Below are 26,358 nucleotides of genomic sequence, written 5' to 3' on the forward strand. Positions count from 1 at the left end.
AGGGTTCCTTCTGATTGCTTGCCCAAGATTTCATGGGCAATCTCCAAACGACCTTCCTATTTTCCGGTGAGATCTATGATTTTTACCAGTTTTGTCCCTAACTTGAGATGCTTTGAAGGCAAAATGAAGGTTGAAAAAACCAGGTTACTGAAACCAAAGTTCATTTATATTGGTGTCCATCAGAGTCCCTCTATATATATATATATATACAGAGAGAGAGAGAGAGAGAAATTTTTTTCCACAACGTCTGGTAAACTCTTACATTCTCTTTTCTCCTTGTCAACCTGTGACACTTTCTCTTGTCTGCACCAATGGAAATCTTTTCCGATGTCGAGAGAAACCCTAACCAATATAGGGAAAATCATTTTTTGCAAACTTTTTTTTTTTTATGAGACCCATATAAAAAGGTTGAGTGTTGTGTTTGGTACGCATATTCTCGAATTAGATTATGAGTCTAGCGACAAAATATAGAAGATTCAGGTTTCACACAATGCATGATGCTAGACTGCTAGATCTATAATCTACTTTTAAGAATGGCATACCAAACACAGCTGTAGAAAGAAAAGAAATTCGAAGTGTCTTGTTACGTCACATATCCCAAACACTCCATTTCTTGATATAAAAAAAAAAAAAAAAAAAAAACATATTATATATAAATTGGGCAAAGAGATCTCAACACCTCACACTACAATCGTACAATCAGCTGTGCCGCTCGGAGCCAACAACTTTATCAATCTCTATCTTCAATAAAGTTTTTTTTTTTTTTTTTTTTTTGGGGGTGTAGAAATCTAAAATCTTCAATAAAGTTACTACTTACTACTACTCCTATCTCTTTGGTCGGGCCATGGGCTTTGCAGAGGGATCTGGCTCGTGAAAAAGAAGTAACAGTGTAGACATCGATAAAAGGGTTAAAAAGGTTACAAAAAAAGAAAAATTAAGGGTATATCGGACAATAGAAGAATATTTTAACGATTACCTTCCCATTTCCCACGTAAAAGTTCAAAAATATCCCAAAATGTCTCTAGTTCTACACTTTTAAATCTCTGAAAAAAAACCCCTCCAAAAATAAAAGGAGTGAAAGGAAATCCAACAGTTCTTCTTCATACCAAATATCATATCTGATTGCTAAAAAACTGCTAACGAATCCAAATCTCTCTTTCTTTTGTACATAGCAAAGTAGCAGAAGAACGCTTATTTACCCAATTTCTTAACACCTGAACTGATAATCCTTGAACCCCAACTGGTACTAATCCCCCATCGAAGCAAAACACTATTCCCTAGAGAACAACATGACCCCACGGCCCCACCCATCCCCAAAAAAATAAGGATCTTTTCTTTTTCTCTTTTTTTGAAATTTGAATAAGTACCAGAGGACAAGAAGTCCACCATTACTAACTACAGAAGTAGAAACAAGTAACCAGTGAAGTAGTACTACCCCTACAGCCACAGTTCTACTGATCGAGTGCATTTGGACCAGAGCAATAATTCACAGTAGGGTTCCACACCCACTGAACCAAAAACCTTCTTCCCACCCCATTCATGTTGTACGTTGCTCCATCTTCTCCTTCCAACATCTGCCCTGTGTAAGATCCACCACCTCCTGTTCCATATATCCCTTCACACAGATCGGCGATTTCCACCGGAAAACTTGGGTCTTGCCCTGCATACCAAGCGTTCACTAATGGGTTCGTTGCCAGCTCTGCTAATTCGTGTGCTATCACGCTTATCATCCCATCCACACCCACTTCACTGTTTGGTGACCTCACCGGCTTCAGATTCGGAATGTACGACGGCACCGCAAATGGGTACGCGCACACTCCAGCGCACTGGGTAGCCGAGTTGCCTACCCAAGCGAAAGGTAAAGTGTATCCAACGATTGAAGGGAAAGTGAAGTAATGAAACCCACAAATCTGACTGCAGAAATCTTCTACCTGAACATCATCGGAGGTGAAGAGCAGGTATAGACCGTTCTTTGGGTTGATGGGTAAGGGTTTGGTTCGGGCTGTAACGGCGATCTTTATAATGGATTGAATGGAGAGACGAGTGAGAGACTTGCCGTGAGAGTAGAAGCGGTCGTTTTTCTCTTCACCGAGTCTGACGGTACGGCTAATGTTGGCTCCGGTTTGATCAGTGTAAAGCTGGACCGTCTTCCACCAACCGGCTACGGAGGGGTGTTTGGTATCTACGGCGGAGATGGAGTTGAGGAAGCCACGGATGATGCGTTTCTGGGATTTCTGCCAGTGGCCGTACCAGATAATGTGGAGGGTAATGTTGTTGGTTAGAACTGGACCCATGTGGTACTTGAGTTTGACGAACTCAGAAGAACCTTCATACTTCTTTGAGCCTCCGAACTCCAGATCAGCTGTGGTATTGGCGGTGTTTGGTTTCTGGTTTGACCATGGTCGCCACCCGGTCACCGGAGTAGTGAAGAGGAGGAAGAGGGATACGGTGGCAGCAATGGGGAGGAGCATCGACGATAACGGTGTCGCCGAGCACCGGCTTCGCACACATCCCTGCCGCATTTTAGTTTTTCTGCTTCTTCTTCTTCCCCTCTTTCGTTATTTATATATAGAGAGACTGAGAGAGAGTGAGAAAGCTTGGGACTTCGGAAGGAGGGAAAGGCGTTTCTTACTTTTATTTTACTTTTTGGGATTTTTTTTTTTTTTGTGGGGGTTTTTTGTTTGTGTGGACATTGGGGACTTCGGAGTTTGGAAGAGAAGCGCGCCATGCCAAGATGGGGGTGTGAAAATGTGTAATGGAAGACAGGTAGATTTAATAGCTGTCATGAGATGGGGGGCCCACAAGTCAGAGCTTTACGGCTTTACCACCTCAGGCGTCATCACGGTGAACTTTTTCTGTTTCCTGTTCCCTTCTTGAACAGGAGGGAAACTGACGGAAGGGTATTTTAGGAAATTAAAAGTTTTAATTTTCAAAATTTCAAGCTATTCTCATCAGGTGAGGATTATCTGCCATTCTGCTTCTCTGCCAAAAATCCAATTCTGATTCATGTAGAATCAACTAGAAAAGGCCTGAACCTTAAAAATATGCCTAAACTGTCCATATTCATTCCATATAGGCATATAGGGAGAGTGGGAGACCTTCCTAAGGGTAGGCAAGGTTTAAGGTCTTTTGTTTATGAAACCATATTTGAGACTTTACAGAAAATATGATTTTTTAAAAAAATAATTAAGAAAAAGTAATAATTAAAAATACAAGGAATAAGGTGAATTTATGCAGATTGTATGATTACATTTGGATGTGAAATTTTATATCTAAACAATCTAAATTTAGAGTTCCCCATCCTAAAGCTATTCATTGTAATTTAGAGTTTGTTTATGATCTATTTAGAGTTTGTTGATGATCTTATTGACTCAGTCATTAGGGATTGAGAAGTGGATTTCTTGTTTTCAAAATTTCTATCTGACTTTGATGATGAGGTGGTAAAAATTCTGTTGAATTTCATGATTTTTTTATTATTGTTGGGTTTGGATTTATGATGGGAATGTGTTATTTTGGGAAAATTTCACGGACACCCCCTAAAAGTATTCAATATCTCATAAACTTACCAAACTTGATCAAAATGTCACAGACACCCCTAATGTTAATCACAGTTAGTACCTAAAGGTGAAATATCCATTTTACCCCTTAATTATTTAAATAAAAGGATAAAATTATCAGTTCATCTTCTTCCCTAAATATCCATTTTACCCCTTAGTTATTTAAATAAAAAGACAAAACTGTCATTTCATCTTCTTCCCTCTATGGCTCCGGCTCCGGCTCCGGCGACCATCACCTGCTCCGGCTACGACGACCATTACCAGCGGCAAAGCAAGGAGAAAAAAGTCTGAAACAGGGATGGATTTCCCTGAGCTAGGGGAAAACACAACAAATCACAACAATGGACCGAAAAATTGAGAGAAATAAGGGGATGATCGAGATGGATAGGGAAGATGATGACCCTAGAGTTAGTTACCTGCCAAGCAGAAACATCGAACACATTCAAGTGGAAAATGGAGAAGAAGTGGGGGAAATGGGTTTCACAGGTAAGGGCAATTTCGCCATTTAAAAAGAGTTAACAGGGCAGAGACTAACGGAGTGGACTAAGTTGAAATAAATTCATAAAAATAGGGGGTATCTGTGATATTTTGACCAAGTTTGGTAAATTTATGAGATATTGGATACTTTAGGGGGTGTCCGTGAAATTTTTTCTTTTGTTTTTTGAGTATTTAAAGAGGTTATCAAGTTTCCAATTCATCAATCCCTCCTTTTCAATCATCTATATTAAATCAAATCCCCTCCCATCTTCTACTTGGAAAATTATTTAAAATTTAGATCAGGGAAGTAGTTTTCTGTTAGGCCACACTCCCCATGTGTCTATCTCTCTCCTCCTCAAAACAAGGGGGCATGGGTGTCTTTTCATATGAGGAAGAGAGAGATAGATTCATGGGAGTGCTGACGTAGGCTACACTGCCGGACAGAGAACTTTATCCTTTTAGATAATTCTCTTAGAATCAAGTCCTTTGTTTGAAGGGTCTACCATGATGCTTTAAGTGTTAAATCCATGTTAGTTGAAAGAAGTTTGATCTCAAATCCTTCTTGGCCATGTTGAAATGAAACACATGAGTCTTTTACTCACACTCCTTTATCTTGTAATCATGCTAAGTTAGCTTGGTTTGAATCCTCAGTTTGCCTTTGCCCCTTTGAGACAACTTTTTTGTTTGCCGAGTGGATTAAATTCTGGTAAGGTCTTTGGATTGATTAAGAGAGATTGTGAAAAACTAGCTCAATATAATGACTTTGTGAGTTGAAAGAAGTTTTGGCAGTAAAGGATCACTGGCCCAATGAATAACCATAAATATCTGCCCCCTATTTATAAATGATCAAACATTGATAACCCCTACTGTGCACAATCCCCCTATGGACACCAATTGAAGGCCTCAATCAACGTGGTTGAAGGAAAACTCAGGCCTTTGGAATTTACTCTCTAAATTTCAATCCTCAATTTTTATGCATGTTTTGAGGTTTACAATGGGGTTGCACACCCCAATAGGCGTTACGACCGTGCACCTCAAGATCTCAGAGACTCTCTTCGAGCTTTTCAAGAGGGAATTCCAAGCCCCTTCTTGAAATAAGTACTTCTCAAACTGAAATGATATTTTTTCATTTTTCCTCAAAACAAAGTTGGCTCATCCGACCCCAAAAAAAACAAAAACTCCTTTGCCGACTTGTTAAAAAATCTACATGCCACACCAATGGGTGTTCTTAAAAAAATATCATCAATGTGTTTTAGATTAAAATTTAATCATTTACATCTCATGTATTTACAAATTTAGATTACCATTATTTTCAACTGTTTACAAAGAGGGGGGAAAATAAAATAAAAGACACTTGGATTAAGGAAGCTTTCTTGGTCTTCCATTATTAGCCACATGAGGCTTCAATGGTCCACGAAAAGTTGGATCCTCCATATTTCCGTCGTTCATCCACCATAGTAGACATCACTGCTTGGTTTCCCAGTTGCAGAGGGGAAATTGTTTTGAAATTGAAGTTTCAACCAATAGAAACTTACCAAACTAGTCGATGATTTACCTCTTTTCTCCTCCCCTTAACCTCAAAGCCCAAAGTCAAGAAGTCCATGTGGGGAGGTTGGATTGTGTTGATACTTACCAAACTAGTTGATGACTTCTCGATCAACACATTTACAATTATTGAATCCCATTGAAGCTACAACATGACAATATTAGGGCTGCTAAAAGCTTGTCTTAAACTACCTTCCAAGAAAACCTTGCCCTTAGGGTTCTTATGCGAAAGAATAGGGTGGCCTTCTTGTTTGGTTGTGAGAGAGAGAGAGAGAGAGAGAGCTTGCTCTCTATGGTTAAGGCACCAACCAACTGAGCAAGCAAGTGACTTCAATAATTATTTCATAAAAATAAAAAAAGGGCAAGAGATTTCTACACAAACGTCTAGGCCAATAGGTGAGCATGTCTGGGTATCTACCCAGAGGGTAGAGACGTCATCTCACGGTGTCCTATGAGAGGGTATAAGAAACACCACCAAGTAGAGATATTTTTCCCAAAATAAAAATCATCAAAATAATAGCTTCCCTTTTATAATTACATTGCCAAAATGAACTTAAATACATATTGAGAAAGAGATTACTGTCCGGGCCTTTAGATCCTGAATGTGTGTGCTGGCCAAGGAAAATGCACGTAAAAGCATCGCCTTAGTGGGATTTCCACCTTTATATGGAGCCATACGACCAGATAGCAATCTTTTCGACAAATTTTTTTTTTTTTTTGATGCATGGGATGATCCCAAAGAAGTTTTGCTTCGTTTCCCTCAACCTACATTTGGACCATCTTCCATTTCATATTTCTTTTTCAAGCGAGTAGGGACGGAAGCAGAAGCGTTAAGGGTCTCACCAGCCACCGTCTTATGTGAAGAGGGTGGGTCCTCTCTTGAAGTTGAAACACAAATGGCCTCTTGACCTTTCTTGCAGGGAAGGAATTTGGAGGGTATATGAACCACCCCACCAATCACCACTGGATTGGTGTGGTCCCAAGTCCCATTACCTGATATGAGCATAATCGTCCTTCCCTTTATAACAATCTAAAATTTCACAATTTCATTCTTCTCAATCCAATCCGAGTTAAGTAACGAGTCAGTGATCATCTCTGCTCCAATCTCCAATAGGGTAGGGCATCTAAAGAGTGTCCAAAGTGTATATGTGGGCATGAAGGGATATGATGCTCATGTCCTTATCAGCTATACTGTATCCTGCTATTATGTTAGAGTGTTGCTCTAAAAGCCAGACAATTGTGGGTTCTCTTTTTTATTTTTGCCCTTTTCTTCTGGTGCCGCCTGGGAATTAGCATGGAGCCATTACCCACTGGCTTTAAAGAAAGTGAAATGAGATGTTTGCATTGGTATATAGAGATGACAGTATTAGACCAGACTGGACTGGATTTGACTTGGACTCATTACCTCATCCACAGAAAAGGGGCTCTATGAGATTTCTTCATTGGGGCATTGTTACAGTCACTTGTGTTGCATTCATTTATAAGTTATAATGTGATCTATAAGATCAACACCAATAAAAAAGAAAAAAGCGTGTACATCAAACAGAGTGAGAGAGAGAGAGAGTGACAGAATGGTGAAGGAAGGAACAGTGAGCGTAATCACAGGAGGGAATTGCGCGGCCGCAAATGATGGAGAGAGAGCCAAAAGAAGTAGGCATTGGAACAGCTAGCAGAGAAGGAATGCGACGTGGGAGATGGGTCCCAATAAGAAAGAAGAGTATTTGGAAGGGAGCAGCGAGAGGGCGTGACTTGGGTTTGGGGTCTTTAGGGAACAGAGGGGACACTCTCTCTCAATACACTCAGTCACTCAGAGACTGTAGATTTTCAGGTTTTAGAGAATGAGATCCCACCGCCCTGGTGGACTGGTCCACACCTCCCACCTCCTCTCTGCCCCTGAATCATTGCTGTGACTTTGAGACTTTGAGAGAACGAGGGAAAGAGAAGGTGTGGAACGGAACTGGTCGCACCACCCTCTCTGTGAACACTCCACAGTGTCCACACGCCTCAACTCTCATGAATGAACTAGCGAGATTTTTTGATATGTCTTTCTCTTTCTCCCTTTCTCTCTTCGGCTCAACTAGGCAGTCTCTTTTGAGAGACAAGAGTCCCGGAAACCTAGGGATGATAATGATAGGGTCCTATGGATGTGTGCCCGGTTTCATCCCAAGTCCAAACGCATCAACCATATCTGCTGTAGTAGTAGCATTTCATCATCAACTTCATTCAGTCACATTCTTTCTTTCATGTTGGAATCTATCCCTCCAATTCCCTTCACTTAAGCCTTTCATCATGGAAATTTGTTTTTGAAGATGTCACTTAAAAAAAGAAAAAAAAGAAAAAAAGGGAATCAAATCAATGGATGTCTTTTATAAATTGGGTCTCTCTCGGGTAAGGCGTTTGGGTAGAGGTAAGACGGTCATTATACACCGCTTTGTATCTGCGTAAGACGATCGGCGCTATAGAAGATCTGGATCCAACATTTTGAGACTTGAATGTCTTCTTATCGCCATCAAATAACTTTTTCTAGGATATACCTCTCACAAATAAAATCCATTTGTGTTTCTCAGTTTTACACTTTTACCCCTTTATTCCTATTCAGTCTTAGCATTTTGGTCGGACGTAGATATGGACATTTATTTGCTTCTACAAAACCTTTTAACTCTAGGTGTAATTTAAGAACTTGCTGGTACCACAAACAAATACAGAATTTAAGCATCCCCAACTACATTTCTTCTTACCATCATCTGAAAAGTGAAAACAACCATGAACCCATATATGATGGAGATTTGAGAGCTTAGGAATACAATTGAAAGAAACAAGAACCAACCCATTCATCAATGAAATTGATCATTTGGAGATATCCCTTTCAAGAAATTAATTAATTTTTATTGGGCCCTGCATATGTATGGATCACCCATATATCATTGTTAAGAGTTACAATTTAATGCATCCATGTGTATATATACTTTTGTAGGTATAGATTCATGTATGAACTCTTGAGACTTGATAAAACCATGACTGGAGCAGGTAAAGCATTTAAGTGACTTTATATTTTTCCTCATTGAAATTAGGGGTGAGGGTTTTTTGTTTTTTCTTTTTTATAAGTTTTGACAAATTTTCTATTTGGTGGTGTTTTCTATGCCCCTCTCACAGGGCACTATGAGATGACGCCTCAATCCCTAGATACCTAAGCATGTTCGCCCATTACCCAATTAATATAAATTATGACAATTAAATGAAATCTAAGGTATGCTACATATTTCTATTAGGGGGGGGGAGAGTTAAAAAAGGAAACTGCACTCCATGTAAAGAAAGAAAATGTATAAGATAATCTAATGGAGTAATGGTGCATGTAATTGCATTTAGACATGTGAACAAAGGGGGGAGAAGGTCAAAAAGAGAAAGAGTTGAAAATGAAATTCTTAAGGTAAGTTTCCTTTTTTGAAATTTCCCATGTATCAAATCTTACTAATTGGTTGGAAAAACTAGGTTTGTTTTTATTCGACTCATCCTCAACAAAGCTTGGTGACTTGTCCATGTCAAACTTGGAGAGGACAAGTCACGTGCAACACTGTACATAATTCATTAGAAATCATGTAACGCAAATAAATGGAAGGAAAAAAAAACCACAAGTCTCTGAATTTTGGTTGTTCAATTGATGGTGAACAAGAGTAACACTCACACATGTGGTTATAAACCATGACTATTTTCTAAATGCAAAAAATAAGAGGGGGGAGGGGTATGTTATGTGCTTAATGGGGTTCGTTTAGTGTACGAATGCTAGATTAGACCAGCCTAGTATGAGATAAGTTAAAGGGATTGATTTAATGTGTTCCATAAGCTCTAGAGTTTTTTTTTACAAAAAAAAAAAGAAGCTCTAGAGCTCTTGGCATATCAGTCAAGTATCTAGCATTTGGTATCAGAACTAGACATCACGTCATGTGTTTGAGTCACGGAAATGATTACTAGGAGAGAGCTACCTAGACTAGAATAAAAGTCGTCAAGAAAGGATTACTTGCCCCAGACTGAAATCCTAGAGTAGAGGAGAACCCCTTGGAAAGAGCTACCTACTGCCTAGAGTGGAAGCCGTTGAAAATGAAGGCTACGGAAGCATGATGGTCTATTATGTACCTAATGGGGCTCAATCTAATGTACAAACACTAAATTGAACTAGCCTAGTATGAGATAGATTAAAGGACTTGATTTAACACGTTTTATCAGCTCATGAACTTTTGGTGTATGAGCCTAGTACCTAATAGGAAATGATCAAACTCAATGAGTTTTGGATGACTTGAGTAAAAATACTAATTCACTAAGAAAACTTGAACAAAATCGTATCATTTTGTAACAATAGGCAAAAAAACTCGAGTGAATGACTCAAGCAAGACCTGGTTTTCCAACAATGAAGAGAATATGAGAAATGCTTTTTTCCCCTTTCAATTAAGCTATGATCATGTTATTCATCATTTTGGTCTCAGGTAGATAACTTTGTAAGGTTTCTATCCCATGACCCTTTAACCGAGATATAGGTTAATTTGGAAAGCCATTAAATGATTATTCCTGTCAACCATGCCATTGTAAAACCTTTTGGGATTGGTGTGTGTGGTTTGTGTGATTACACTTTCATAAAAAAAAATAAAAAAAATATCCAATCTAAAAGCTCGGACTTTTGGCTAGAGGGACTCACAAGCATATGAGGTGACAAAAGGTCTTAGGGGTAATCGATGTGGAATTATTCTCCCAACATCCACAACCCACCTCCTCCCCTAAAATAAAATTGATAATTCTTTGACTTAATTTTTATCTTTACTCCGCAAACAAAATGTCAATTTGCTCCCCCTAAAAAAATTGGCAGTACAGTAGACAAGGCTCAAAGCACTATCTTGCCAACTTTTTTTTTTTTTTTGGGTAGAGAATGACTTTCTAATCATATGTATGGGCTTTTTTTATTTTCATTTAAAATACTTGTCATATACAATTTATGTAGGACAAAGTTTTCCTCCATCCATTGAGACGGTTCACCCTCCATCTAGGGTTCACAAACCTCAACAGGGTTTTATTATTTTTTTCTCAAAAGACCCTTGTGATGCTTTCTCCCACCCTCTCCTGTCCCATGGTAAATGGGATCCCCCCATTCACCATATGTGGAGGGAAACTTGGTCCTATGTATAAATATATTTTGTTTTTATTTCTATTCATTATGATGTACACCGTGATTAAATGGTTGTACCATCATTAATTTTTAAATTAATGAGTAGTGAGTAAAAATTATGGAAATTCACTTCTATGAAATTTTCACATGAATTACTACTTTCATTTATAAGTCATAACTGATTCTGATAATCAAATTTATGAACACTGTTTACTGATTCAAGTAGTTCATTAATTGATTGATTGATAGTTTTTTTTTTTCTTTTTTGATAGGTTGTCTTACAAAAGGCCAAATGCAATTAGTGTATGACTGATATATTGTGCCTTGATAGCTATATATTACCCACTCCTTTAATTTCTTCTGTAGAAGTAGATTGTCGTTTATCTTCTTTTTCAACTAGCATATATGAGACCTTGAATCAATTATGTGTCAGATTGAAAAAGAGTTCATTTCAATGAGAAACAGTAATTTTGGAAGAAAAATACTATTTCTTGAGAGGGTTTTCTTTTTGAATGATTAATACACAATTATATTCAGAATCACTTTAATTCTTCACACATGATGATCTCTATTTGGAAATTTATTATTTCTTCATAAGAAAGAAAAAAATAAATTCCTTCACTTTGAGAATTAATCAACTTTGGTTATCTTGGTGGGGTTATGTGAATCAGGGTCATGGGTCCATAATCTAGATCTCCTATATTTTTAGTGGGTAAGTGAAATGGACTTGTGACATATTTTCTGATAAATAATTGAGTTTGACAAGTTTAGATCAATTGAGACTTCAGAAATACAAATAGAAACCTCTTTGTTTCTAAAAAATTGAAAACAACAATTAAGCTGAGCTCATCTTCAATTCCAACAATCTGAGGCTTTTCTCCTCCTAAGGAACCAAGGTCTTCACCTTCATTAGTACTATTGACTGTTGAAGCTATTTAATTTTTAGCATAAACAAGTTAAGTGCTTAGTGGAAGACAGTTGTTGAAGCCTTCAATCTATGATGTCATGGATCTAACAAGTAACAACAACTTATCTATTTTAAGTGTATAAATTTATATTGATTTATCTTCTTTAGCCATTTCATTGCTTTACCTGCACTCAATTCATATTATCTTTTGATGTACCCATTTCTATATTACTTCTTTTCAAATAGGTTTAGGGTTTTTAATTAGCTTTGTCTATACCTAGCTAAGTCCATTGTTTAAGGAAGAGTTGGGAATTAAGTAATTGAGATTATGAATACTACATTACTGCATTATAGCTGGTTCCCAAGAATCAAATTAAAGAAGCAATGAAGTGTGAAAAGCAAAATCCTATCAGTAGAGAGAAATAATTAAAAGGGTTGTGCTTTATATAAGTGAAAGTGACAAAACTTGGATCTCATTTGATTAGACAAAAACAATTCAATGAGTAGTTAGCTCCCTTTATAGTTGGCAATCAAACTTTCAGTCACTGAAAAGAGTCCAAAGTTTATTAGTTTGACCAATGAGTAAAGCAGCTTGGTCATCCTTCCTTTATTTTTTTTTATGTTTAATCACAACTTTGGGAGTTTCTGAATCATCTGTCTCTTTAGACCAGAAAACAAATGAGCTCTTACATTAAAAGTCTCTCTCTCTCTCTCCACACACAAACACTCACGTTCTCTCCATACAACCCCCCTCTCTCTCTCTCTCTCTCTCTAGCAGTCTCTCTCTCCACACACAAACCCTCACAAAGAGAGAGAGAGAGAGAGAGGGGGTTAGTGGAATCGTTATCCCTTTCAATTCGCTGTCCTCTTCAATTCCTCCAATTCCTCATATGAGACAAAAATGATCACCTTATCCCCTGCCTGAAACACTGTTCAAAATGGGATCCACTCCCCTTTATTAAAAAAATTAGCAAAATTAGAGATGCCCACGAATTGGTGGTGATAATTATTCAGGGCTAAGTGGGCTAGTAATAGGGAAAGTACCTTTTCCTACATTTGGAAAATATATAGCATCTGGATCATAGATTGGGCATCTGGCCACCATTGAATGAAATGGGTTACCTAAGAAACCCACCATCCACCAGAACATAAAGTATTATATGCATCATTTTTTGTAATCTTTGACACAACACAATACAGAAAAATAATACCCATCTGTCAACAACTAGTACAACATATCTTAAAAATTGAGAGATATTTTCAAAACCAGCAACAATATAGCTCTACACAAACTTTAATGTTATGAGAAAGAAAGAAAACATTGAATGACAACATCACTAACACCAACAACAATATAGTGTGTGTGTCTCTGTTTTCTAGTGTTAAAAGAAAACTAGATAATGGTTTAGATGGAATCCTATGCAAGAGCAACCCTAATTTTCAATGTCATTTGACTCATAATATTACCTTCTTGGAGTGGATAAATTGTGGAAGGATTAAGCTGTAGAGGGAGTTAAACTATAAAAATGTTGGAAAAAAGAAAAAAAAAATGGTCATCTATTAATCAAGTAATCTCATTGCATGCATTGAGCCCTACTTTACCTTTAACAACAATTTACTCAATTCATAAGAATTATAATTAGATTGCTAGAGCATAATCATGGCAAATTTAACTCATAAGTCAAAATGTTTTATCAAACATTGATGGCTCTCATTGCTTATGATGAAACTTATAGCCTGCTTTAATTGTTTATGGTGAAAGCTTATATCCTTATTACTTCTTTTCCTTTCCTTTCCTTTCCTTTCCCACTAGCTTCTTAGCCTCCTTCCCCCCTCCCCCTTTTTAAAAAAAAAAAAAAAAAAAAACCCTTTTAATTTTTTTATTGAAATTATAATTAGTAAAATTTGGACTCATAACAAAAAATAGAGAAAAATGTTGAAATATTTGATCCATCAAGAAAATCATATTTTCCATGATTAAGATTACACACTCATTGGTTCATGGTTTGAGGTTATAATACAACTTTGCCACCAAAAGAAGAGAGAAAAGAGAGTATAAATGAATTATATGAGGATGTAGATGCACCCGTGAAACTTCAACCATAGAATAGGTTTTTAACAGGAAATGTGATTTGGACTAATGTTCAGGACATCAGGGCTACAATCTCTCATTGATATTATGATAAGACATCTTCAAATATGAACTTCTTTCCGTGATTTAGGGTAAAGATAAAATGCAAACATATTAGATTTCAATCAAGAAAACCATCTTTTCCAATATTAAGATTTAATACTCATGATTGGTTCATTGTTTGAGGTTATAATGCAACTTTGCCACTAAAGAAGATAGTAAGAGATATAGAAATGAATTGTGTGAGGATATAGATGCACCTGTAAAACTTCAATGACAAGATAGGTTATTAACATGGGATATGATTTGGGTGAATGGTCAGGACCTTGGGGCTATTGTCTCTCATTAATAGTATGATAAGTCACCTTTAAATATGAATTTCTTTCCGTGATTTAGGGTTTACATAAAATGTAGACATATTAGATTTGAATCAAGAAAATCATCTTTTCCAAGATTAGGATTTCATACTCATTGGTTCATTGTTTGAGGTTATAATGCAACTTTGCCACCGAAAGAAGAGAGAAGGAGAGATACAAATGAATTATGTGAGGATGTAGATGCACCCGTGAAACTTCGACAATAAAACAGGTTATTAATAGGGAATATGATTTGGATTAATCGTCAGGAGTGAGGACCTCGGGGCTATTGTCTCTCATTAGGGATCTTCTTATTGACACTTACAAGGTGTTAAATAATTTGTAACTTTACTCTTTTACCCTTTTAATATAACATGCCATTTTTTTTTCAATAAGGGTAAAAATTGCGATTTTTACATGTGTACTCGAAAAATGTGTATGACAATGATAACATTTGATAATGAGATGATAATATGTCACTTTCAAATTATTTTTTTGAAATCCATGTTTACCCTAACTTAAAGAAATTTTGGGAATACGACAAAGGACATTTAAAAGAAGATGTCAAGTTCTAAATACACCTATAGAGGTGTCATTCAGACACCCCCTGATATTATGACAAGTCACCTTCAAATATGAATTTCTTTCCGTGATTTAAGGTAAACATAAACTGCAGATATATTAGATTTGAATCCATAAAAACATATTTTCTAATATTAAGATTTCATATTCATTGGTTCATTGTTTAAGGTTATAATGCAACTTTGCCACCGAAAGAAGAGAGACAGAGAGGCAAAAATGAATTATATGAGGATTTTAGATGTAAATGTGAAAAACTTCAACGATAGAATAGATCATTAACAATGATTTGGATGAATGGTTAGGACCGCGAGGCTACTGTCTCTCATTGATATCAGGATAAGTCACCTTCAAATATGAATTTTGGTAAATCATCATTATATCCATTTGCTTTTATGTGAAGAGAGATTTTTAGAAGGAGATGTCAACAAAGCAGTGCCGCCGTCTCATTTAATACATGTCTATTACGATGTAACGATAAAACTGCTCAATTTACCCAAAAACAAATGGTAAGGTTGCTCTATTGCGACCTAGTGATTACCACAAAGTGAGAGTTAAAGCTACGTACACCCTTTTATACATGTATTAATATGATGATAGGTGGAACCGTAGTTTCATTATAATAAAACATTATACGCACTTTTTAGACATGTATTAATTGATAGGTGGAACCGCAGTTTCATTATAAAGCATTATGGTAGCATAACCAATCTCCATCACTTCATCAATTTTATCATCATCCATGGGTGGGTCCCTTATTTCGATTCCTATACAATCAAATTAAAGACCATTTAAACTACCATAACTACTTCATCTGTGGGTTCTTCATTTTTAGGGCTATGTGACCTTCCTCCACTTGTGTAAGTGTCAAATCTACTAGCCATTTGAGCTGACTTTGGAAAAACCTTAGTTTATATAATGAGTTGCCCTAGAACAATAGGGTTGGCAACAATTAATTTATATAGTGAGTTGCCCTAGAACAATAGGGTTGGCAACAACATGGACCCGGACGATCACTACATTTAATAGAATTTGGGAAAGTCCAAGTCTTTTTATTTTTTTCTGGGTAAAGGAAAGCCCAAGTCAAGCCAGGCAATTTAGTCCAGAATTGTTTGCTTTGCCATACTGGACTGTTCCATGCAACTCTCACGTTATGTATTAAGATAGGCTTTGAATAAGAGGGTCAAACGGTACAGTTCGGATTTCGTTCGGTTTTATTGGATCAGAACGAAATCAGACCGATTAGGATTTTGTTTCTAAAAACCAAAACAAAACCGACTGCTATTGATTCGGTTGGTTTCAGTCCATTTGATCGGTTTCGATTTTTACCAGTTTCTAAAACCCCAACATCACAACGACCAATAAGGTGTTTCGGTCCAGTTTGGGGTTTTTTTTTTTTTTTTTTTTGGGGGGGGTTGGGTTCCATTTTGACACCCTTTAGGAACTACTAGTGTAAAGGAAATCCTAGGGTTTTTAAATGGTCTCCTTGAATCTGAATCCCGGGGCCTGGATCGGGATCGGGACAAGGGTGGTTATCTACAAAATGTGTTAAAAATGCCATTATAATTCACCCAAAAAATGAAAAATATGACACTAGGATTTCCCCTTCTCCTTACCTTTCAAAATAGGTTTAGGGTTTCGGAGGACATTTGTCTTAGAAATCGTACTCTAGGACGTAGCTTGGGCTCGGAGTGGGATGGCGTATTTCGGCCCAATTCAACCCTAGAACACCCAAAGGCCTTGAGGCAATTAGGCCTTTTCAGATTTGGGCCTAAATTTGGCTGTTTTATGGGCTGGACCAGTTCATATTTTAGCCCATTAATCATTGGCGGGGAAATCGCTGTTTGGCGCGCACAAGAAAGAGAAAGGGAGGTTTCGAGGTTTCAAGTTTGCGCAAGCTAGGGCAGAGGCGGGGCGGAGCGGAGCAGAGATGGAACTTGGAAGTATGAATCTCCCGCTGGAATCTCCACAGAGAGAAAAGCTAATATCGGCCGGCGACATTACTCTCTCGATTCTCGAGTTAACTTCTTGTGCAGAACTAAACATTCTGATCAACTTTTATATCTTCCTTTTGCATGTACACTTTTTCAGGTGGAGTACCAGGTATTGGTAAAACACAACTAGGGCTTGGTTTTTTGATATTTCAACTAATCCTTTGTGGTTAAAAAATAATTCAATCTGGGTAGTGCAGGATTCAGCTTGCAGTTAATGTTCAGATTCCAGTTGATTATGGTGCCCTAGGAGGAAAAACAATTTTATGTTGGTACACCTTTGAACTTATTGCTTGGTGGTTAATGCAACTTTGGCGCTGTCTCTCATAAGCATTGGTTTTGTTCAAACATTACATTTGCAAGTTGCAGAAGCATGCATCAAGGACATGGTGGAAAACTATCCCTTTCAATGGATTGATTTGCAAGCTTGTTAAAACAAATTACGACTTGATGCTTACTTGGAGAACATTTTCTCTTCCAGATATGCAGTTAAACTAAGAAAATTGCGTTTATAAACTACTTGGAACAAGTTCGTTTGTGAGCGTAAAGTGTCAGTGTATTATACATTATGCCAACTTGAATTTTAGGCAAATGAACTTTTGTAGGTACTGATTTAATGTCTTGCCGTTTATAACTCTAGCTTTCCTGAAGCGATGTTCTGGACACAGATTGGCAATCCCTTGACATAAGTTCTTGATTTTGTTTTTGGTCATAGGCGTTCCAAATTTCCCACACCTCAGAAGTTTTAGGTTTGCACTATCCATAAAATCCTTAACTGTACCCAGGTTCTCTTGTGATATTGGCCATGCTCTATGGCAAATTAAAAAGGGCGTACCCAGTGCACAAGGCTCCCGCCACTGCGGGGTGTGGGGAGGGTCATAATGTACGCAGCCTTACCCCTGTTTTCACAAAGAGGCTGTTTCCAGGCTCAAACCCGCAACCGCTTGGTTACAATGGAGTAACCTTACCGTTGCGCCAAAGCCCACCCTCGGCCATGCTCCATGATACATGCCTGGAAATATTGTTGACAAGTGTCATTCTGTCAAGTTGGTGCAATCATTTTCTGGATCTCACTTTGGGGATGTTGCAAACTACATTGAAGAAAGTAGCACCATTTGAATAGACAGGGCCTCAATTGTTGTTGGTTTAAATTAAAGAAATGGAACCAACTGTGTTTCATTTTATGACAGAAAGGCTGTTATCTTTCTTCAAATACACGCACACTAATATTTCTTTGCCTGCTAACAGTCTCTGTACTAAAAATAGAATCCCGATCTCATCAAACGCCTCATTTGGCCAACATATTCTTTTGATTTTTTCCTTTACACCATTACATGTACAAAAACTGGATTGATCTCAATGGTTGATTAAAGTATCTTCCCTGTGTTTACTAGCTACCTGTTGTGCTTTATTTTAACAAATTAATGTTTTTACAGGTTGAAATTGTAATTTTTGAAAGTGTCACTTGTCACTTCTGCCAAAATTTTGATGACTTGGCTCTTTGGACCCGAGTACTTGGTGGAATGGCTCTCAGATTAATGAAACTTGCTCAAAAATTCAGTTTGATGGTAAGCATTAACTTCTGTAAGTTAAATGTAATTGTGCTCCATGTTGATGTGATCTTGCACATGCAAAAAGAACACTTTGAAATGGTAAACCAGATTTCAAACCATATAGAGATATTATTTAAGCTGATGGATATGTTTTTTGTAGCTTAGTTGCTTCTAATTCATTTTTTAATTTATCCAGGATAATCTTTTACTTGTTGATTTGAGGGAGGGGCCATTGCCTGCTGCAATGATGGAAAGCTCGGGCTGCCAGTGTGAAGCCCGATTTACTAGGTTGGTTTTGAGGTTATTCTTTGATATATAGTTGCTAAACCACTTACTAGGTTTGGTTTGGTTGGTCACTCCGTCAACTGAACTGAACCTGAGACAGACTATGCATATAGGTTAACATATTGTCTATGTTTGTATATACAGAGTGCAAGCAAAACTAGTTAATTCAAAGCATTTCTAGCGTTGTTCTATATGCGAAACTTTTTTAGTTCAAAATTAACTAAGTTCATTTAATGGCTTCCACTTAATAATTATATTGGAATCTAACTGTAAATGTAACTGTAACTTCCCTATCCTGATGGATCTAGCCTGCCTGCATGGGTCTCAAAGAATTCATTATGATGTAATATGCATATTTGTGAGCCTGAATTCTGTAATTAAATTAACTAGGATTTTTAGACTCATTATTGAGAAATTCACTTATTGTGTTTCTCTATGTTCCTTCCCTGCCCCTTTCTCTAGGTTGTGCTATTGAACCAAGTCACCACAAAGTTTAATGAAGGTTCAGTTCAGTCAGCACTTGCTCTAGGTAATTGTGTTCTCAATTGGCATTTGGCTTTTCCCTGAACACAACTCTCTTGATAATTTCCTTGCTATAAACATTTGGCTAGTCATAGAACTTCTGTAGCATCATGTACTCTTTATTCTACATTTTGGTCAAAATATATGTTGCCCATATATTTATCTCGGTAACTCAACTTCACTCATTAAGCCTTTTCCCCGACTACTTGGGTCAGATATCAATCCTGTTCTGCCATATTTCTCACAATAAGTGAATTTCTCAATAATTTGGAACAATAAATATTTGGGGGAGAACCGCCAAACCTCTATTTCGTTACATGCTATTGGCTTGGTGTGTAAGATGCCAATATAAGCAGACAACACAGCTTATAGATCCCTCTTCCATATATTAATGTCCATAGCCAAACTAAAGACTTCTATACAGATATTGTTGACTAGTGCCAGTTCAACACTTCTCTCTCGCAATACTGTGGTGCTCAATTTTTGAGTTCAGCCAACATTTCTCAATTTTCGGTTGTGTCCAGTGAATTGAATGCCAGGGGTTTGAGGCCTGAGGGCACCTGATCCCATTTTGGAATCTAACCCCAGGTCATGCATACACTTTCAGCATAGGGACATTTGGTCCACAACTAAATTCTTATCTAAAGAATAGGGACTAGGAACCTTTGCTATTATATTTCTTTTTTATTTTACGTCTTACTAATATACTTTTAGATTGCACAAGCAACAGTATTTGAAATTCCCCATTTCTCATGCATTTTCTTTACTGCTTTATCTGTAACTTTTGGGAATGCTACTTTGCATCTTCCTCTCCAATCTTGTTCATGAACTCACTTTCTATGTTTGACAAGCCAGAGAATGAACATATCCTTTAACTTGCTCCTGTTACCCTTTAAAAAATCCTGAGTGTAAAACTTTGCTTAACCAGCTTTCTTCCTCAATAAGTCAGTCACCTTCTGAGAAATCACCTTAGTACACTAGTAACTGAATGAAGTCATTGCTTCCACTTTTCATAATGGTATTGTTTCTTTATCTGTCGTATAACCTTTGTTTGTTTTATGTAGAATTTACACTTCAGTGTCTTTGTTGTAAACAACTCAAACTTATTAGCTAATCCTTATCCAACTAAATGGGATTGGCTGCACAGATCCTGTTCTGCCATTCAACTCTCTTTAGAGCCCTTCTTGTTGTCAAGCCTGATCCGTTCATGTGTTCTTTACCACTTCTCACAAAGTCATTTGAAACCTACCTCTTTCTCTTTTTAGCTCCTCCAATCTGAAGGAGTGAATGTCTAGGATCCATGCCAAAAGGTTTGGCTTAGTATGATTCTTGCTGCTGCCCTGACGCACTAGACCTCCTCGTTCACCTGGGCTTGGGACCAGCAGCACCAAACCCTGGCAGAGTTTCATTATGTCTTAGTTGTAGCAATCCTTAAACTGGGTGTAATCGTGTTAATTTGATATGCCTCAATACTTCAGAAATTCCTCCCAGTCTGGTTCTACTTCCTCTAGCCTGTAATTACTATAGTGCTAGTACTTTTATAACCTTGATTTTATCTGAGATTTTGGATAATCAGCAAATTCTCTTTTGTTTTACTTGTTTCACTGATGATGCGGAATAGTTCCTCTTAATTGCCTTGTCAACTCCTAGTTTTAGTGCAACACTGAAGCAAAATTTTTCATTGGTTTTCTTTATTTAGTTATGGTAAAAGTTTTCATGCATGGCCGTGTATGTACACGACCTGCATTAAATGCAGTCAGATTGGCATAAATGCCGATTTGAAATGTCATAAAAACCCCTAGCCCCCCTATTTGACGGAGTTGATGGGAGAATCTCCCATGTACGGATACCTTCCCCTCTACTTATTTATATTTTAGCATATGGTTTAGGCGATAGTTGGTCTCATGCCTGTACCAATCAGATAATTCTGTACTGGAATGAGAATGAAAGATCTGCATACATTGATGAGTTACCCTCTTTAAGATCTGCTTCAGCACCGTATTCCATTACTGGCAAAGGGATACGAGGTGCTCCTTCAAATTGTTTAAGAATAATAACAATGTAAGTCTAATATATGGGGTAAATAGGCTGCAAATAAAGGTGTTCTTGATTTTTTTCTCTTTCGAAGAATAATATTTCCCTGGGCTGCCAATGTCAGTTGAGTGACCAAAGCCCCAATTTAGTAAATGAAGCAAAGCTGGGAACTTGGTTACTGAAGAGTTCATATCAATATATCATACTTAATAAGGATCCAGGACTGCTATCTGACAGCCATAGAAATGAAGTGGGCATATAGGAGCAGTAAGGTTAGCACTGTGGTCATTATTACAAGTGATGTACAAAAATAAACTACATTCCGCACGGAAAGTTTTGTGCTCCAAAGCTACATAGGAGAAATGATTGATCAATAGGACATCACAATTAAAGCGGGTTTTGAGATGGAGCCTGTAGGAACCAAGTCTGCAGATAGAAAAAGAACATTACTTCCTGGCTAAGTTGCTGCTCTTCCATGATCTGTTTAGATATTAAATAGAGCACTCCTCACCGCCTCAAAAATAGAACATGGACACAACAGCTGAACATCTTATGCAATCCAGGGTTCTAAAACCAGTGGCAATCTCACAGATCATGGAAATCAAGCTAACCATAGGAAAACAAACAAATGGAATAGCTCGTATGATGAGGGGAAGTGGTATTCTTGGAAGAATAATTAAAAGAAATATTAAAAGTAATATCCACATAAAGAGGAGGGCGCCATTGGAAATATGGGGTAAAAAGGAAGATATATCGTGGGGGAGGAGAATAACGAGGTTGTCTTCAACCTCTGGAAAACAGAACAGCGACGAAGAAAGGGGACTTTAAGAAGGGATCTAACCTCAATCGAGTGGAACTTCGGATTTCAAGTCGAACAAGAAGTCCTCTTTGTAGAAAATGAGAACCTAAAACTTTGCATAAAGAATGAAATCGCAAACAACAATCACAATGCATAGAAGGATTTACGTGGTTCGACAAGATTGCCTACATCCACGGTGAGATGAGATTTGTTTCACTATCAATGGAGAATATGATTATAGCCGCTCATCCTTACTCCTCTCAGATTGATTACAGAGAAAGAAACCCTCACTACAAATATATTGAGTAACCCTATATAGGAAATGGAAGCTGAATAATCTAGGTAACATCTCAAATATAGAAACTACCAAAGGGAATCCTTCGTAACCTACCATATAATGGAATAAAAAAAGATAACAAATAAAATCTTTACTAGCTGAATAAGAAACTACCAAACGTCTTACTAACCCTTGTCATACCAGAAAACTGGTTTAGGACCGGTCCTTGGTTTGGCCTCTAAAGGGGTTCATGCCTGTCCAGCTAGGCCAAAACCTTTACATCAACTCTCCTCCTCTGAAAGAACTCGACTCCGTCAAGTTTGGATCAAGTCCAAGAAGGCCGTCCGAGTCAACTCGTTGGAGGAGAAATGTACCAGTTGTCTGCTTGAGTTTGATAGATGGAAGATCCTTCGCCAGAAGAAACTTCATCTCAAACCAACTATGCTGAAAGGAATATGTATTCTCATAACCATAGTGCTTGGCCTTCTTATCATACAACTAGCAACATCCTAGAAGAATGTGGCAGACTTTTAGAGAGAGGGCATCACACTACACCTGATCAATCAGTCCACCAATGGAGTACGTGAGCAAACACCATTCATTAATCTTGAGGTTTATGTTGTTCACTCACGCAACCTTGTAAGGATTCAAATGAGGCTTCGTCTTCAGTCCCAGTTTGCGAGCAACATCTTCAGACGGTATTGGTGCAATTGCTGTCGTTAATCACCAAAGTACACAAGCTGTCATTGCATCACACCCTGGTCTGAAAGATATTGTTACGACGTCATTCTTCCTCGTCAAGAGAAGATGAATAACATAGCATGGCTAAGCTCACCATCACTATCACTGTCATTGACCTTACTAGGTTCACGCTCACACTTTGCCTTTAGAAGTATTGTCCCTATCTTCCATTGCTCTTTCGGTGGAAAGGGTATGAAAGAGTCTATCAATGTGAGCTACCAACCGGTTAGGACACTGAGCAATCATATGTTTGTACCCCTTGCACGTGTAGCACCGAATGGATGCTTTTGGCATAATTGGAGTCTTGTCATAACCATGCTGAAGCGGAGAGTAAGGTCTGTCCAAACCACGTCGAGCTGGGGAATAAGGCATGTCTAAACCTCGACGAGGTGGGGAGTAAGGACGGACCAGTCGTGAAAGGTGCCGTAGAATAATCACTAGTCTATGGTTTACTCACCGAAATTGACTTTTCCTAAAAAGAGGACTGTTGTGGCGGTAGAAATCCTTTGAGTATAAGGCCTCCTGAGACTTTCCTCAACCCGATATGCCACCTAAAACAAAAACAAAGAACAATCCCCTTTTTTTGTAAACATTTTTTTAGTTCTATTAAATTTTTGGGAGAGGGTTCTCCTAGTTGGCAGCTTGGAGAACACACCAATCAGGGGAAGCACGCCAATTTCATTGATAGGGGCAGGGAGGAAAAAGAGTGTCAGTTGGAGGGAGAGAGAAAAAGAAGCTATTGGCATAGCCTCCACCACCAGCTTAGAGAACTTTTCCCTAATTTTTAAACTAAGTCAACTTGTAGCACATTTAAGTACTATATTATCATGGTGCACTTTTACCAAAGGAATTTTATAATATAGTTTCTAAGAGAAAATAAATAAATAAGTTTTATATTTTAATAGAAAATAGAATTCTAAAAAGGGCGTACCCAGTGCACGAGACGGGTCTGAGGAGGGTCATAATGTATGCAGCCTTACCCTTGCTTTCGCAAAGAGGCTGTTTCCAGAATAGAAAATAGAATTCGAATTATTTATAATATAATATAGTTAGGTTGTTAAGTTAGTTTACGCTATGAGGTTTTGTACCACAAACTTGGGGTTTGGAAAGTGTTAAAACTCCTATGAGGCTATGACTAGTACTAACCACTACCTGCTTATTTGTACTCCTTTGCTTGGAAAAAATAATGCCTATGATTAGCTCTCTGGAGATTAATATTCATAGTATACAATAATAAGTAATATTTTACTTAAGCCCATGGTGTTTAACTGATAGCTTCTACTAAGATATAATATTAATGAAATACTCTTATATGCCAATAAGTGCTATAATATTATGAATATTAATGAAATACTAAGAAGCTCAGTTAAGTTCTCATGATAGGAAGCTTCCTGAATATTCATCTTATATGCCAATAAGTGCCATGTGGCAGATCAGATGTGGCCCAAATTTTTGGAAGGGTAGATCCTTAGGTCCCATACATACTTGTCAAGTTTCAGCCCTGTTAAAGTTTGCCACGTGTTAAAATATAATTTTGAAAATCTTGGCCTGTGGGAGACTGCATAGTAGTTATTGGAGTATTATAGACGTGCATGAACATATATGAGATGCAATACAATACATGAGAGGATATTTGGTTGAATTAGGTGTTGGTAATTGACACATGGCTAATCTAGATCATGACCTCTCTATCCAACTGGTCAAAATAGCCACATTAGTTGTTCATGTGGCAGAGCATGTAGGAAAGGCTCCTACAATGGGTATATAGGAACCTTGTCTCCAAATACTATTCTATTAATTATATTAGGAGAAAGTTTTCATGCACGGACGGTAAAACCGTGTATGTGAGAGGGTCTCTCACAAAAAGTTGGAAAAGTCATAAATCCCCACCCATTAATTAATGCCTTGAAACTCCCACCCTCTCACATACACGGTTTACACGACCGTGTATGAAAACTTTTCCCATTATATTAACATACACCTTTACGCCTTTCATGGGGGTGGGGTGGTCATTTCACCCCCCTCCCCACACTACAGAAAACTATATATATATATATATATACTCCCTATGTAACATGTTTAGCATTAAGTTGATCTAATTTAAGAGTGTTCATGGAAGAAAGAGATGTTAAAATGAATTGATTTTTCAAACACCCCACCCCCCACAAAAAAATAGAAGAAAAGATTGACTTAATAAATTGAAGTTAAAATAGAATGATTATTTTTTTCATTTGAACAAATATTGGAGATACGCAAGGGTACTTGTTTGTGAAAAGGTTAAACGTGCTATACGTTTGAGTCTTGTATGGAATAAACTACTACTGAGGATTTTTCCTTTTGCTTATCTTTTTTTTTTCTTCCTTGGATGAAGAAACTTGGATCATTAATTGTTTATTACATACAGAGTTGATTATAGGACATCTTAAACTAATTATTTAGTTGTAGCAGTCATTAAATTGTGCTGTAGAATATTCAGTTTTTGTTCATTTGACTGTAAATTGTGGATAATAATTGGGACTAAAAAATAGGTTATTTATTGTTAGTGACAATCACCTTACTGAGTATTCTACCATTAAATCATTTTCTAAGATGAAAGTAGGTAAAGGTAAATGTGTAAATAATAATTGTTTTTTTGGTGAAAGTGTAAATAATATTAGTTTAAGATGTGAGTTGTTAGAGCTGAAAATGTGATGCTCTACCTACTCCCCATCCCTGACTTCCCTTCCATTACTTTCTACTTCCTCTTCCACTTCTACCGAAAAAAAGATGGATTGAATCCACCAAAAAAAAAAGAAAAAAGATAGATTGAATCATGACCCATGCTGCCATGCATTCCTCTGCTAGGGACCTTTTTGTTTTTTTTTGTTTTGACTTTTGACAATTTCTCCCCCCCACCCCCCCTTACGGCAACATCTGTTTAAGGGCCGAGCTGCTATTTTTCACAGTTTTGGCTTCGGATGTGTTAGGCTCACGTTTGGGCCATGCCCATATGTTCAGCTTCCATATACTTCCCTCAAAATAAACTTAAGCAAAGTTTAGATCTTAGTTTTTTTTTCTTCTTTTTTAATGGAATAAAAACTAAATACTAATTAAATTCTGTTACACATTTCGTTTTGGTACGTATTCTTGGAATGTGTTCTAGATCCACAATTTAGTCTGAGGTTGCATACCAAACACAGCCTTATGTTGTGTTTGGTATACGTTCACAAAATGCATTATCGGTCTATAATACATTCTCAAAATGCAGACCAAGCATAACCTTAAGTTTCCTCTTTCCTTATTTACTGTAAGTATTGTGTAGTAAGTAACAATTACCCTCGTAAGGTTAGGTATGGACAAGGAAGATGTGCAGTTGAATGCCGAGTAAATACACTTATGATGCATCTTCACATGTATTTTTTTATTTTTATCAAAATGTTGTTTGTTAGGTACTTTTTTTTCTAACTACCTTT

General features: G+C 37.4%; 2 protein-coding genes and 1 long non-coding RNA gene across 3 annotated transcripts; 2 read left to right on the plus strand and 1 right to left on the minus strand.

The window, feature by feature from the left end:
* The first annotated feature begins 1,323 nt into the window (after nt 1–1,323).
* LOC122664299 lies at nt 1,324–13,702 on the plus strand. The gene is made up of 3 exons (XR_006333321.1): nt 1,324–1,403; nt 11,938–11,942; nt 13,691–13,702. It is a non-coding gene; the product is annotated as an uncharacterized LOC122664299 (long non-coding RNA).
* On the minus strand, nt 1,331–2,485 carry LOC122664297 (protein EXORDIUM-like 3). Its single transcript, XM_043860059.1, has one exon. It carries the CDS (start codon nt 2,469–2,471, stop codon nt 1,452–1,454), a length of 1,020 nt encoding a protein of 339 aa, XP_043715994.1. The 5' UTR covers nt 2,472–2,485; the 3' UTR covers nt 1,331–1,451.
* Nucleotides 13,703–18,048: 4,346 nt separating the features above from the next.
* LOC122665269 (DNA repair protein RAD51 homolog 3-like) lies at nt 18,049–21,120 on the plus strand. Its single transcript, XM_043861379.1, has 3 exons — nt 18,049–18,263; nt 18,996–19,062; nt 20,945–21,120. Exons 1-3 carry the CDS (start codon nt 18,120–18,122, stop codon nt 21,118–21,120), a joined length of 387 nt encoding a protein of 128 aa, XP_043717314.1. The 5' UTR covers nt 18,049–18,119.
* The last annotated feature ends 5,238 nt before the right edge of the window (nt 21,121–26,358 follow it).

Source organism: Telopea speciosissima, chromosome 6 (assembly GCF_018873765.1).
Source record: "Telopea speciosissima isolate NSW1024214 ecotype Mountain lineage chromosome 6, Tspe_v1, whole genome shotgun sequence".
NCBI lineage: Eukaryota > Viridiplantae > Streptophyta > Magnoliopsida > Proteales > Proteaceae > Telopea > Telopea speciosissima.

Bases quoted from the DNA above. Each gene is read 5' to 3' on its own strand.
- LOC122664297 (XM_043860059.1), bottom strand. From the start codon at position 2,471: ATGCTCCTCCCCATTGCTGCCACCGTATCCCTCTTCCTCCTCTTCACT.
- LOC122665269 (XM_043861379.1), top strand. From the start codon at position 18,120: ATGTTTTTACAGGTTGAAATTGTAATTTTTGAAAGTGTCACTTGTCAC. The intron at 18,264-18,995 runs GTAAGCATTAAC...CCCTTTCTCTAG, and splicing joins CTCAAAAATTCAGTTTGATG to GTTGTGCTATTGAACCAAGT. The intron at 19,063-20,944 runs GTAATTGTGTTC...CATATGGTTTAG, and splicing joins TCAGTCAGCACTTGCTCTAG to GCGATAGTTGGTCTCATGCC.